Source organism: Schistocerca nitens, chromosome 3, assembly GCF_023898315.1.
Source record: "Schistocerca nitens isolate TAMUIC-IGC-003100 chromosome 3, iqSchNite1.1, whole genome shotgun sequence".
Lineage (NCBI taxonomy): Eukaryota > Metazoa > Arthropoda > Insecta > Orthoptera > Acrididae > Schistocerca > Schistocerca nitens.
Window position 1 is genome coordinate 454,376,308 of NC_064616.1, and position 15,522 is coordinate 454,391,829.

Below are 15,522 nucleotides of genomic sequence, written 5' to 3' on the forward strand. Positions count from 1 at the left end.
TATTACAGCACCATCTATCACAAAGCGAAAAAAGTAGTCCAACTAAAACATTCATATTTCTTTACATACTATATGAATATGTAATAAAAAAGGGGGGTTCCTATTTTAAGAAACGCAGCTGATATCCGTATGACCTATGGCAGCGCCATCTAGCGGGCCAACCATAGCCCCATCTTGTTTCCCCCTTCAAGTGAGACGAGTTTCGTTCTTTGTAGTGTTTTCATTTCACGCTTATTTCGTGAGATATTTGGCCTGGTCACTATCAATGGACCACCCTGTATTATGGAGAACCTTCTTCACCAAGTTATATGGACAACATATTTGTGCTGTCTGGATGATACAGTCATTTTTGGAAGACATTTGAAGAACATCCGAGTCACCTGAGAATTGTGTTAAAGTGTATTCACATTGAAATCCTCCCTCTTTCTGAAAGACTTCCTGTTGGTCGGAAAAAAATAAGAAAAGAAAAAAAGGAAGAAAAGAAAAGAAAAAAAAGAAAAGAAAAGAAAAAAAAAAAACATTGGAGCATTTAGTTAATGGCAATGGAGTCAACCTGATCCATGGAAAATAAAAGCAGGCACAAGTTTTTCCACCTTCTTGGCACAACTGTGGTGTGAGAAGTTCCTTCAGGATGTGCTTATCCTACCCACGCATGTCCATTGCATGAACTGCTGCAGGGAGATGCCAAATTTTCCTAGAATGTGGTGCAGGAAAATCTTGACTTTTCCTTAAGGAGGCATGAACGTCACCTTCAGCCATAGCTTTTTATGACAGGAATACTGATCCAGAACTTCACACCAACACTAGCATTGATGGGTTAGGTAAATTTCTAGTACATGTTCAGGGAGGTGCCGAATAGGAGATAGCTTACACTTCCAGGGTTTCTCCTCCAAGTCTGAGATGAACTACTCTTAAATCAAAAGAGTGCCCTGAAATTGTTGGGGCCATGAACAAGTTCAGCTTCATTTATTTGCAAATTACTCATGCTGATGATGAACCAAGATTCTCTTGTCTAGATGACAAGCATGATGAGTCAGTCAGGTTGACTGGCTGTATGTACGCAGAGGTTTCAGGAGTATGGTGTCACAGTGGTGTACAAAACCACATACAAACACAAGGATGCTGAGTGCCTTTAAAGGACTTTTTTTTTTTTTTGAGTGGTGATCAGACGTCAGACTTGTTTGATGGAGCATGCTATAAATTCCTTTCCTGTGGTGATCTCTTCATCTCAGAATAGCACTTGCACCATAGAGCATTAGTTATTTTTTGAATGTTTCTCAATCTCTATCTTCCGCTGCTGCTTTTACCTTCTGCAGCTCCCTCTAGTACCATGAAAGTTATCGCTTAATCTCGTAACTCATGTCCTATTGTCCTACATATTCTTCTTGTTGGTGTTCTCCATACATTACATTCTTCAAATGTTCTGTGAAGAACCTCCTGATTTTTTACCTTATTAGCCCACCAAATTTTTTACATTCTTCTGTAAAACCACATTTCAACACTTCGATTATCTTCTGTTCCGGCTTTTACACAGTCCGTGAGACACTATCGTACATAGCTGTGCTCCGAATGTGCATTCTCAGAAATTTCTTCCTCAAATTTAGAGCAGTGTGTGATACTAGTATACATCTTTTGTCCAGGAATACCCTCTTTGTCTGTCCCGGTCTGCTTGTTAGGTCTTCCTTGCTTTGCCCATCATGTGTCATTTTCCTTCTGAGGTATGAGAACTCCTTAACATAGTGATTATCAGTTTTGCATTGTATTCTCTTATCTGCAGCTTCTCATTACTTTGGTCTTTCTTTGGTTTACTTTCACTCCGTAGTCAGTACTCATTGGACTGTTTAGTCTATTCAACAGATCCTGAAATTCATCAGCAAATCTTATCACTGATATTATGTCACCTTGTTCTTCAACTCCCCCCCCCCCCCCCCACCGTTTCTGTCTCTGTTTATTTGATGTATATACTGATCGGTAGATGTGAAACATTATGTCTCAATCTTACACTCATTTTAATCTGAGCACTGCTTTCTTTGTTTCCAGTTTTATTGTTCCCTCTTGGTTCTTATACAAATTGTGTATTACCCATCTTTTCCTATAACTTACTCCTAGTTTAAATTAAAATGGTTAGTCGTGGTGGATGGATAAATTGATTTCACAGTTGTCTATTTTTCTCAGAATTTGGAACATCTTACACCATTTTAGTGTCTAAAACTTTTTCTTTGTTGGCAGATCCAATGAATGTGTTTTGATTTTTCTTTGATATTGCTTTGATTGTCAATCATGTCAGGACTGCCCCCATTTTACCTTTCCCTTTCCTAATGCTGAACTGATTGTCATGTAATAGATCCTCAGTTATCTTCTCCATTCTTCTGTATATTATTCTTGACAGCAACTTGCATACATGAATTGTTACTCTGATTGTCCAATAGATCCCACACGAATCTGCCCTTGGTGTCTTGGGAAACGGAAATGTGCAGGTGATAATTTTCCCAAAAGGCTGATGGTATGCAACCAGGATCATAGACTCTACACACCAGGATGATTAGCAATTTTGTTGCCACTTGTCCAATGATTTTAGAATTTCTGATGGAATGTTATCTTTCCCTTCTGATTTATTTGATATCAAGTCTTCCAAAGGTCTTTTAAATTCTAACACTAATACTGGATCCCTTGCCTCTTCCATATTGACTTCAATTTCTTGTTCTCTCATGTCATCACATAACTCCTCCCCCTCATAGAGCATTCTGTGTACTCTTTTCACGTATGTCCTCTCTCCTCTGTATTCAACAGTGGAATTCCCATTGCACTCTTAATGTTGCCACCCTGCCTTATTTCAGTGGAGCTTGTTTTGACTTTTATATATGCTGAGACAGTCCTTCTGATGATCATTTCTTTATCGATTTCTTCATATTTTTTGTTCAGCCATTCTGCATTTGCTTCCCTGCACTTCCTGTTTCTATCATTCCATAGTGATTCCAGAGCTCGGCAGCATACAACGTGGTGTAGCAGTTAACATCACTGGCTGGCATCTGGTTGATTGCCAGGCTGAACCTGACCACCAGCAATTACTTGAATTTACTATTTATTAATTCTAGCTCCCAAAATTTCTTATGTTTGCATATTCTGAAATATTCAACAGTTTTGTTAATAGCAGCATTTCTGATCGATGATTTTTATTTCTATCCTATCCATACATGGTTGTCCGTAATAAACTTTCTTACAGTGCAAATTGATGTTCTTCATTGACAATGCTGCAAACATATTTCAACTTAATTGTGGTTACGAATTGACAATGTGCCAGTGCTGAATTTATTAATGTGTGGCAATGAGGGGAATAAAGGAAAAGCCTAGAAGAACATGCCTCATTTAAAAGACTGGAAGTCAGTAGAAAAAGTTGAAATGCTATTGGTTTGTTGTGGTGGATGTTCTGGGTGGTTGTAATTAAGGACATACAAAAAGCAAGTAATGAATAAACTGCAGAAAGAAACAAATTATAATTCCCACGTGAGAGAATAAAATTCATTAATTGCCTACCATATTTTCATTTCAGGTTAGAAACACTGCTCACTGTGGACAACCATCTGCACCCACAGGCAGTCTGGAACTACACTAGAGATACTGTTCGACAGCTTATAGAAAAGCGTATTGTATGCCAATTAGATGTATAAATTATATTTATTCAAACACTTTTGGTTGTTTCAACCATCATTAATTGGAGGAGAAAATGATTATATCTGTTGGTTTAGAATAACATATTTCTCACAGAAGACACTTTCATATACCAACTGTAGCATTGGAAAATTTAAAATGCATCATAATCAGATTTTGACACACTTGTAAAAAGCACTCGTGCACTCCTGACTGTTAACTATCAGGATGACATATGTACTTTCTATAAGTTTTTTAAGAGTTTGTCAGAATTGGATTATGTTGCATTTTCTGTTTTGCCAATGCTGCATGTGGTATGTCAAAGTGTCTTCTATGAGAAATATACATTTCTAAGCCAGCACCTGTTGTAATTTTTTCATCCAGTTGATGATGGTTGAAACAACTGAAATGGATGGAGTAAATAAATATATATATAGCATTTTTTCCAAATAAACATGCTTCTTTATAAATATTGTGCTATTGTAGCCAGTTACCTACATAAACTAATTTCACAATTGTCTACAGCACCTTTCAAATTGTAGGCCATGGAATGTTCAGTTGTCATGACACAGCTTATGCACTGCTTGAAGACTCCACAATTCATCCAGCATTCTCAGTGATTTCAACACTAACATCTTCAACAATTTGTGGTGTAATTGGCCATCAGCTTCTCCCAGGAGTAACTCCCAAATCACCAATTAATTCGAGCTTTTGGATCATGTTCGTGAAAAGCAAACATCTCCATATTCCTTCAATGGATCAATACTCATGAACAGCAGCAGCAGTATTGCCACTGTTTTGGTAGAATGGCTTTTGAGAAAGCCTTGCTGACATTGTTCAGGCCCATGTTGACTGACTGAAACTATAAAGCACACTGATGATTATGTTTCAACCCTGTTGACATTCCAGTGCCACTGCCTAACAGCAAGTTATGACACCTGCACTACTAACCGTACACATCCTGCAGCACACAGTCGGCACATCATTCTTATAAAGTTGGGCACCCATATGGTAAATAGTGTTATGACGACTCTGGCTTGTAAGTGAAAGTGTAATTATTAGCACCCAGTGTTTGTACAGTCAAGAGAATGCTTAAGGCAGGATATCTTGAGAGTTTATTTAAAAAATTCAAGTGATGTGTAAGATAATTTTTTTGTGAGAATTTACTGCTACCAAGTTTAGAGTTAAATAATAAAATATTAATGCAACTAGGCAATTAAAAGAAAGAGTTCTTAAAATGAATTTTACATAATTGGGTAGAAAGTACTAGACACAAATTTAAGAGATACTTTGTTATTTAGGTCTTTGTGTTTTTGTTAGCATGTTTGTCCTGTGTTTCTGATGAAGATGTTATTGATGGATATTAAATACAGGCCTTCCTTCCTTCAGTTGCCAGTAGCTAATTTTAAATATTCTGGGCAATGACATTTCAACCACCTTAGTGTACTGTGAATATAGCTTGTACTTGTAAATTTGCACGTTACACATATATATTGAGATGAAAGTACAGAGAGGCTTTAGGAATCCTAGTTTGTCTCTGAAGTTTTTGTGCGATTACAATGATTTTGTCTTTCATATTTCTGTCATGAACATAAGCAGTTTAATGTGAATGAGTGGTGTGAACACTCAGCATCACATTTGGATTATGTTCAGTAGTTAGAAAGATTGTTAAGGCTGTCGAGTACTTCCCTTCGGGGGGACAAGTCTTGCTACTGATGATAGAGAAAGTTGTTGCAGAAAATAACAGCTGTGGGTCTTAACTTTGGCCCATCTATTTTTCTATCTGTAATTTTAACCTTCTTTTGTTTTGTTTTAATTATGTATTACTCTTACCTGGAAAGGTAATTGACTATCTCAAAATTGTTGCTTTTATGCAGTATTGTGAGTACTTCCCTCACTACTTGTCTGAAATATCCCATCTCCTTCTCTGATTACAGGAGTCAGTTCTTGTGACAAGACTACCGGATAGCCCTCAACCTTCACAGGAAGACAGTAATGCTGTAAGTAATACAATAGCCAATTCAGTAGTTCAGAAACTGTTAACTAATTGTTATTTCTACATCTGCATTACATATACATTCTCCACACGCCACTGATGTGGCACTTTGCGACACAAAGTGGCAAGGGGGATCCTGAACATACATCCACAGTACCGTCCTTTCTGACAAGGTTGTTCACAGAATAATGGTGACCTGGAGTTCTTCAGCAGCTTTTGCTGCTGGTTTTTGATACATAATTTAAGCAGTGGCTTATATCAAACGAAAGACCCAGGAAATTTTCAGCAGTATTCATAGACGTCAATCCTAGACCATGGTGATCGTTTATATGAATATCAGGAATAGAAGTTAATTCAGTATCAGTCGCTGTGACACTTCCTTCTAACATTTAAAAGATTAACTGTTTATTTTGCTTCAAGCTATGCGGCATGCGGTGTTGTGTAGTTGTGAGTTGTCAATTCAAACTGATCACCATTAGTTAATCCTCATTTATTATTTATCATTTCTGGAAGGTTCTTGAAATTTCTTAAGTTAGTAATGTTTGCATATTGTGGAATATTTGAAGTTTCTATGAAAGAGTTCACTTTTGTTCTCTCTGGACATTGGAGTATACAATAAAAATGCTGTCAGTGCTATGTGTTACATTTTACTGAAGATGCAACTTTTGAATTTGGGCAGTGTGACATTGTTTGGTGGAGATGTCGATTACTTCAAAATATGTACATCACCAGAATGTAAGCAGTACATCATACCCACGGTCTATATATTCAGGAAACCAATCGATTCCAAAAGAACAGGAAGTCAGGCATCCAACAATGTTTTCTGGATTTCTAGTCATGACACGACTAAATGGTTAAAGGGGCTCACTAAGTCTGCAAATACAACAAGTGGGATGACACGATGAGCCTGGCAAATGTGTACTTTTACTTGAGTTCAGAGTCCCAAGAAGAATGAAAAGGAGTGTGGTAGTTGGGATAAAGGCCATGCCAATCTGAAGAAAACAGTTGGTGACAATTACCAGCAACTGTACCTAGTGGGAGAACAATTGCAAAGCAGGTGGCACTGGCATGCAGAAACGACAGTCTTACATACAGAAAATTATGGCCCTTTGCCACATTGTAAATATGAATATAAAAGAAGCTGACAAAACCACACACTTTGCAGAAGGTTTGCTGTTCTTGTGATAAAGGATGTGATAACAACAGAAGAATTTATTAAGTGGTGCTAGAGAATTGAGGGAATGCAGAGAAAAGAGTCAGACAAATTAATTATGTCTTGACTCGTGAATGTGGTAACTGTTGCAGCTGTGGAAGACCCCCACGATCTTGCCTCTCACATATACTCGGTAGTGAGAGAGTGGATTCAGCATTTTATGTCAGCCAGAACTGTGAAACTAAGTACACAAGAGGTAGCAGCCATTTACCCTGACCCCATGTGAGGCCGATGTAGAGTATTTTAAAGCAGAAGTTTATCAATTTTTAGTACCAATCTGTGCCGCCACTCAAACATGTCCGTAAAAATTGACTCGGCCAACTTAAACCTCAGTCATAGCTATGACATGACAACCCAGCACCCGACCAAAGCAAGTACAATCATCTCCTTACCTAAGTATGATGTCCTGCAAAAGAACTGACATTTGGAGAACAGAGGATACACGACAGTTTGTTTCCATTGTTTCCGCACTGTACACATGGTATGCTGCTGGAGAGAAAAATACGTATTCAACAACTATTACACCACCAGATATCAACCGTCACAACAGTTCTATTCACATCATTAAGCTGTAGATGATTATAATGAACAGTGGGACGAAGCCCATTATCATATCTTTGGTGAGATTGTTCCCCAACATTCCATAGCCACTATCCGTTGTTGTAGAGTGGTACCAGCCACTCTCCTAGTCACTGAATTCAGGAAAACTAATTGAAACGAGCATCTGTGGAGGTGAATCCACCATAAGACGGAACCCTCCATGGATGACAGTCATTAAGATGTCAGGAAATGTGATGGAAGTCATCATCGATGGCCAACCTATCTAGGAGCTAGGCAACTCAGAGGTTTGTTTCTCTGTAATGTTGAATGCTTCTCATTGCCAGCTGAAGAAGTTGTATTATGTGATATGAATGCAATTGTGTTGATACTTGTAAATGGGAAATATGCTCAGCTAAGAGAAACATGTTTTGCAAGAATAACTATCACTGACGGAACACAGTCCTTCACATTTGTTGTGTCAACAGAATGTAGTCATAATATCATTCTTGGATGGTACTTCTTGCAGGCATCATGAAGGCATTCTAACAAGTACATAAAAAACATTGCTGTGGGTGTGTGTTGTTGAAGCATTTTTATCCCACAATGATCAACAACAAGAGTTCCAGTCACCAGGCTAGATACTCACTTTTACTGTGAAGCTTTAGCCAATTGCAAAAAGGTACTCAGGCCCACAAAAGGAATCTACATGATAGCGACGATCTTAAGTACTGCTGGTGTTCAATGAGAACTTAGTCTCACTAACTGTGATGAGCTGCCACAACCCATCCCTAACAGGAGCAGCTGAAGGTGTCCCAGGTGGACAGCTGTGTGCTGTTGACAAAAAGAGTTATGCTGTGCTACCACTCTGGACAATGCAGGGGAGGAAGCTACTATTGAATTACCTATGGGATCTGGCCTGAGGAAAGAACAGTGTCAGAGAGGGATAGTCATTTTGTGTTAGTTTTTGGATGCTTTGAAATCCAGAGTGGTAAACAGACGTACAGTATGCGCTAATGGTAAAACACCATGTTAAGACTGAGACTCATCCTTCAATTAGCCAGCAGTCATATAGTGTGTTGCCAGCTGAATGATGAATAATGCAGCTGGAGTTGCGAAGGTACTGCAACATTTTATTGCTAAACCTTCAGAGAGTCCTTGGTTCTCTCCCATGTGAATAGTGAAAAATATACACTCCTGGAAATGGAAAAAAGAACACATTGACACCGGTGTGTCAGACCCACCATACTTGCTCCGGACACTGTGAGAGGGCTGTACAAGCAATGATCACACGCACGGCACAGCGGACACACCAGGAACCGCGGTGTTGGCCGTCGAATGGCGCTAGCTGCGCAGCATTTGTGCACCGCCGCCGTCAGTGTCAGCCAGTTTGCCGTGGCATACGGAGCTCCATCGCAGTCTTTAACACTGGTAGCATGCCGCGACAGCGTGGACGTGAGCCGTATGTGCAGTTGACGGACTTTGAGCGAGGGCGTATAGTGGGCATGCGGGAGGCCGGGTGGACGTACCGCCGAATTGCTCAACACGTGGGGCGTGAGGTCTCCACAGTACATCGATGTTGTCGCCAGTGGTCGGCGGAAGGTGCACGTGCCCGTCGACCTGGGACCGGACTGCAGCGACGCACGGATGCACGCCAAGACCGTAGGATCGTACGCAGTGCCGTAGGGGACCGCACCACCACTTCCCAGAAAATTAGGGACACTGTTGCTCCTGGGGTATCGGCGAGGACCATTCGCAACCGTCTCCATGAAGCTGGGCTACGGTCCCGCACACCGTTAGGCCGTCTTCCGCTCACGCCCCAACATCGTGCAGCCCGGCTCCAGTGGTGTCGCGACAGGCGTGAATGGAGGGACGAATGGAGACGTGTCGTCTTCAGCGATGAGAGTCGCTTCTGCCTTGGTGCCAATGATGGTCGTATGCGTGTTTGGCGCCGTGCAGGTGAGCGCCACAATCAGGACTGCATACGACCGAGGCACACAGGGCCAACACCCGGCATCATGGTGTGGGGAGCGATCTCCTACACTGGCCGTACACCACTGGTGATCGTCGAGGGGACACTGAATAGTGCACGGTACATCCAAACCGTCATCGAACCCATCGTTCTACCATTCCTAGACCGGCAAGGGAACTTGCTGTTCCAACAGGACAATGCACGTCCGCATGTATCCCGTGCCACCCAACGTGCTCTAGAAGGTGTAAGTCAACTACCCTGGCCAGCAAGATCTCCGGATCTGTCCCCCATTGAGCATGTTTGGGACTGGATGAAGCGTCGTCTCACGCGGTCTGCACGTCCAGCATGAACGCTGGTCCAACTGAGGCGCCAGGTGGAAATGGCATGGCAAGCCGTTCCACAGGACTACATCCAGCATCTCTACGATCGTCTCCATGGGAGAATAGCAGCCTGCATTGCTGCGAAAGGTGGATATACACTGTACTAGTGCCGACATTGTGCATGCTCTGTTGCCTGTGTCTATGTGCCTGTGGTTCTGTCAGTGTGATCATGTGATGTATCTGACCCCAGGAATGTGTCAATAAAGTTTCCCCTTCCTGGGACAATGAAATCACGGTGTTCTTATTTCAATTTCCAGGAGTGTACATGGCACATGGTGTTCCTGCATTGTGTAGTAACCATTTAACTGTGTCAAGAAGAATAATAGCTATCCATTCCAGCTGTTGACAACAGCCTAGATTGCTCAAAAGAAGCAAAGTTTTTTTTTTAACTAGGACATATAAAGAGGCTATTGGAAAACTGAGGCTGACAAGGCTGATTGAAGAAAAATTGCTCTCATAAGCCGGCCGAAGTGGCCGCGCGGTTCTGGCGCTGCAGTCTGGAACCGCGGGACCGCTACGGTCGCAGGTTCGAATCCTGCCTCGGGCATGGATGTGTGTGATGTCCTTAGGTTAGTTAGGTTTAACTAGTTCTAAGTTCTAGGGGACTAATGACCTCAGCAGTTGAGTCCCATAGTGCTCAGAGCCATTTGAACCATTTTTTGCTCTCATAATTCCTGATGGTCTGTATGAGTTCAAAGTTATGCATTTAGGTCTGTGTAATCCCTTAGCCCCACTTGAACATAAGATGGACAACTTTCTTTGACACCTTATATGGACAACATGTTTTTGTTTGTTGGAAGACATTTCAAGAAAATGTGAGCCACCTGAGAACTGTGCTGAAGAATGTTCATACTGAATGCCTCCCCCTGAATGTGAAAAATTCTTGAGTCATTTAGTTAATGGCAATGGAGTCTATCCTGATCCAAAGAAAATAAAAGCAAACACAGATTTTCCACCTTCTCAACATGACTGTACTGTGAGAAGTTCCTTCAGGATGTGCTGATCCTACCAGCGAGTCAGAAAGGACTTCTGGAACAGTGCATGCCCATTGCATGAACTGCTGCAGGGAGATTCTAAATTTTCCTAGAATGAGTCGCAACAAGATCTTTCCTTGTCTTTAAGGATGCATGAACGTCATCTTCAGTCATTTTTATGACAAGAATGCTGATCCAGAACTTCACAACAACACCAACAGTTATGGGTTAGGTGAATTTCTACTACATCGTCAGGTAGTTGCTGAAAAGGTTATAGCTTATGCATCCAGAGTACTCTCTTCCAAGTCTGAGATGATCTCCTCTCCAACCGAGAAAATGCCCTGAAATTGTTTGGGCCATGATCTAGTGCAGCTTTATTTATTTGCAAATTACTCATGCTGGTGATGAATCAAGATTCTCATATTTAGATCACTATCATCATGAATCAGTTGGGTTGTCTGGCTAGATGGATACCGAGGCTTCAGGAGTATGGCATCACAGTGGTGTACAAAAGCAGATACAAACACAAGGATGCATTTTGAACTTTACAAATGTTCCAAGTACCTGTTTGGTCACATGACACACGTCCAAGCAATAGTCAGGTTTACCGGTATGTAGCAGTACCTTGACAGTGATCATCACAGCAGTGGTGACAATGACCATCACAGCAGTGGTGATGGATTCTCTGAGCTGTTCCAGTGTTCTTGGCAGTGTGAGTACCTAAACACAGTCTTTAATGAGCCCCTTTAGGAAAAATTCACTAGGCATTAGGTCAAGCAACCTGGAGGGTGGGAGACGAGGAACAGAGCCACATCGTCTTCACCTTTTTGCCAAGTCCATCGCTCTGGAAATTTGTTGTTTACCTAGCAATGAATATCAAAGCTCCTATGAATGGGTGCTCTGTCTTGTAGCGAGATGAAATTTTTGTAATCAGCAATCATTTTACCAGATAAATGGAAGGTTGCTTCACCACTGAACTTCAACTTGAAGGCAAAACTCTATTTTTGCTTTAATGTCATTTTGTCGAGGCACTGGATTCCTAATGCCAGCTGGTGGGCACAATGCAAACTCAGTGAGTCTACAGTTCTATTTATGCATCACGTCAGTCATATTTGTACATGTAATACTTCGAAAAAATGGAACTTTGAAAAGGAATGGATCATTTAGTAGCCTTCTAACTGGATACTAATTCAGTGTTTTTTTATCAGTGGAGAGATCATCATCAGATTTTTGATTACGGGCCACATGTCTTGTGGATAATCTTTGTGTGTCTAATGCAGTGCTGTCCATTGCCACCTACATCCTAATGCCATTGATGTTTTGCCAATTCCTCCTTGTTTACGGGCAGCTTTCCACTCGAAGGTCAAGAGCGTACCCTGAACCTCTAGCTACTCTTCCACTCTCCTACATAAGGTCATTTTTATATAATGAGGTGAAGCCTGAAACTTAAATTCTCCTGCTTCCATTACTGCTGCTGTTTATTCATGACTTAAGCCTCAGTTGCACCAAGACCTACAATGATTTGGTTAATAATCAAAGTCACCACTGCTAGACCTTGATGGTCATTTACATACGTGTAAAGAATAAAAGTTAATGCTGTATTCTTCTCCAGGACACACCAAACTGCACCTCCTTTTAACTGTTAAAATATTAACCGTTCACATGCAGCCCCTGAGTTTCTTAATGTAAGGCACTGAGCTGAGTTACTGATAAGCCTTGAAGCACATGCCTTATTTAAAAGATTGAGAGCACAACAACAAAATTCAAATGATGTGGCTTGTGATCAGGAAGTGTTCATACAGCTAAGAGCAAATCTCCAAGGTTTCATTAAGATATTCAAGTGATGTGTAAGATAAATTTGTTGTAAGAGTTAAATCATAAAATATTAAATGCAGCAAAGCAAATAAAAAGATGCTCTTAAAAATGAATTTTATGTAATTAAGTAGAAAGTACTAGAATCAAATTTCAGAGTTATCTTAGTTACCTATGTTTTTGTCTTTTTCTAAGCAAGTTTGTGTCATGTGTCTAGTGAAGATGTAATTAGCTAATTTTTAAATATACTAGGCATTAACCTGTCAAGCACCTTATAGTTCTCATGGTTATAGTTCGTACTTGTAAATTTGCATGGTATGCTCATGTACTGAGATGAGAGAAGAGAGATCGTTTTGGGATCTCAATGGGTTAAATTTTGTTTCTGAAGCTATTGTGCTAGCACTGGTGCTATTACAATGATTTTACCTTGTATTTTCTATCATCAACATAAGCAATGTATGTAAAAGAGTGATGTGAACATCTCACCGTCACATGTGGATTATGTTCAGTAGGTAGAAAGATAAGTTAAGGTTTGCCGGTACATCCCTTCATGAGATGTAATTCCTGTTACTGATGATAGAGAAAATTGCTTTAGAAAATAATACCTTAGGTATTTAACTATTTGGCCAGTCTGTTTATGTCTCTGTAATTTTATCAATTTTTTTTTGTTTTATACAATTACTTAGGCAGTTGAATACCTCAGAATTTCCCTTTTCTGCACTATTGAATGAAGTATTTACTTTCCTTACTACTTGGTTTAAATACCATCTTTACTTCTCTAATTATAGGTGTCAGTTCCTCAGACAAGAGTATTGGGCAGCCCTTTACCTCAAGACAGAGCTAATAACGTAAGTATTGTCACAGCTGATTTAGTAGCTCTGAAACTGTTGGCTGACTGCTTCTTCAGAGACAGGAATTGTTCTTAGATTTCTGCAGCTTAGTTTCGTAAAACAAGTGGTACATGCTTTGTACATAGTAACTGCTGCAAATTGTTAGTTAATCCTTTTATGGTTACTTTTAGAAGAGGCATTTTTGCTGGCATGAACATTTTAAGTTTTTTGTGTAATTCATATTGGATTACTCATAGTACAGTATAATGTTGCAGTTCATTTGTAAAACATTTACAGCATGGGCAATGATGTTCTCAATAATAATACAAAAAAGAATAATAACATTAAAATGAATTTTTTTTTTATTTATGTACCGTGTTGTATCCAGCTCAAATTTGCAGTTTGCCTGGCATTAATTCATCCACTGAGTAATAACATTTCAGTTTCTGTGCCTCATATAGCTTTGTTTTAAATGGACCTAAATTCATCTGCATCAACTTCCCCTTTTAATTTATTATAAGTGTTGATTCATGTGTATTAAGGTCCTTGTGCTTACAGTTTGAGGTGATTGTAACATGTGCCATGGTACTCCATAGACCAAATAATATTTTTAATAATTATAATACATACATAATTATAATACATCATAATTTAGCTGTGTTCTGTTTTAATTTGTTGTCTAGAAGACTGTTTCTTTGTTTAATTACTTTAGCATAACTTCAAAGTGGGGAAACTGAGAAGTTGTTCAGTTTCAGTGTAACATAACAGTGTAGTGAGTGATTTCATTCTGGATTTAATAGTTCTGGTGGCAGTTCGTGTCAGAAAGTTGTTCTCCTTATTCTGTGAAATTAAGTAAAAGATATGGACAGGGACAGTATCTATAGTGAGTTAAATAAAGTCTACAGCACTGAATTATATTGTCTAGTGCTTAATCAATATAAAAAATTTTCTGTATAAGAAGTTAGTGATGGAGCAAGCACTGGAGTGTAGTCTGTAATATATGTGTGTAATTACATATCACATCTTCAGTTTACTTTGAAATCCTTTTATTGTATATTGCAGATCTGCTGTGATGTTTTGTCACTTACCAACCATTATACTATATTCCTTGTTCTGAGCAGTGTCCTCTTCTCGTTTAATTTCAGGATTCAGATCTCTGCGTAGGAAATCAGATAAGTTCTCCAGTTTCAGCTGAAGATAACAATGTTGTAAGTACAGTCAATATTGATTTAGTAGATATACAGGTAAGCAGTTATAGTTTTGATGTCAACTGATGTTAATTAACTGTTCAAACTTGATACCGCCAAGCCTTGCATTTCATGTTGTATAGAATTAAAAAGTGAATCAGTCTAGACTAAATTTGTTGAGCTGACTAAATGGTATTGTTGTAAATATAAGTGACCAGAGAAGATATCAAATGTAACATATTGGTAAGTTGTTAAATGCATTTGTGTAGAGCAATTACATTGTCTGAATTATATTTTAAAGTATTTAATTAGTATGAGATTTTTATCTATGTGAAAAAAGTTTTTTGTAGCTTGAACAATGATGTATATGGTAAAACCCAAGTTGTTCCACATGGAACTTCTCATGCAGAGACTGTCTGGGAATGAGGAACCTTTGGTCAGGGAGTCAACACTTTGTGCTCAGTATTAGTGGGTATACTCCAATTAAAATTACTGTACAGATTATAGTGGGGGCAGGGAGTAGCATTGCCAGCATATGGCTCACACTGCACATACGTACAAAAGAGGTAGCAGAGTGGACATGTGATGGCTGGCCACTACCACCCAACTTGCTGAAACCTAAATCACAAAGTAATTTTAATAGGAGAATAGTGAATTAACCACAACTAAGGAAATGTGCTAGTAAGAGAATCAAGTCAATAGAAAAATTGAACCTAAATAAAAAATACTAACATATTATTTTGTTTGTAGAACACTATGTTTCTCTTTATATGAAAGTGATAAAATCTTTTGCTAAACCCAACGTTTCCATAAGTTGCAAAATGCTAATCCATGGTGGATTATGAATCTGGGACCTTTCTCTTTTTTTGCCATTTTCGTGACAGAAAAAGCTATTGATGAAGAAACCATTGTTCATAAACTTGATGTCATCTGTATTTATTTGTAGCTTAGGAAACTTCTACATGTGTGTCAT

General features: G+C 39.4%; 1 protein-coding gene across 1 annotated transcript in view; it reads left to right on the plus strand.

Moving 5' to 3' along the window:
- The window catches only part of LOC126248382 (uncharacterized), a 549,077-nt gene that overhangs the window by 475,657 nt on the left and 57,898 nt on the right, over positions 1 to 15,522 (plus strand). Inside the window, exons 43-45 of the mRNA XM_049949323.1 lie at positions 5,586 to 5,648; positions 13,321 to 13,380; positions 14,508 to 14,570. Coding sequence (XP_049805280.1) covers positions 5,586 to 5,648; positions 13,321 to 13,380; positions 14,508 to 14,570 — 186 coding nt within the window. The remainder of the gene's footprint in view (positions 1 to 5,585; positions 5,649 to 13,320; positions 13,381 to 14,507; positions 14,571 to 15,522) is intronic.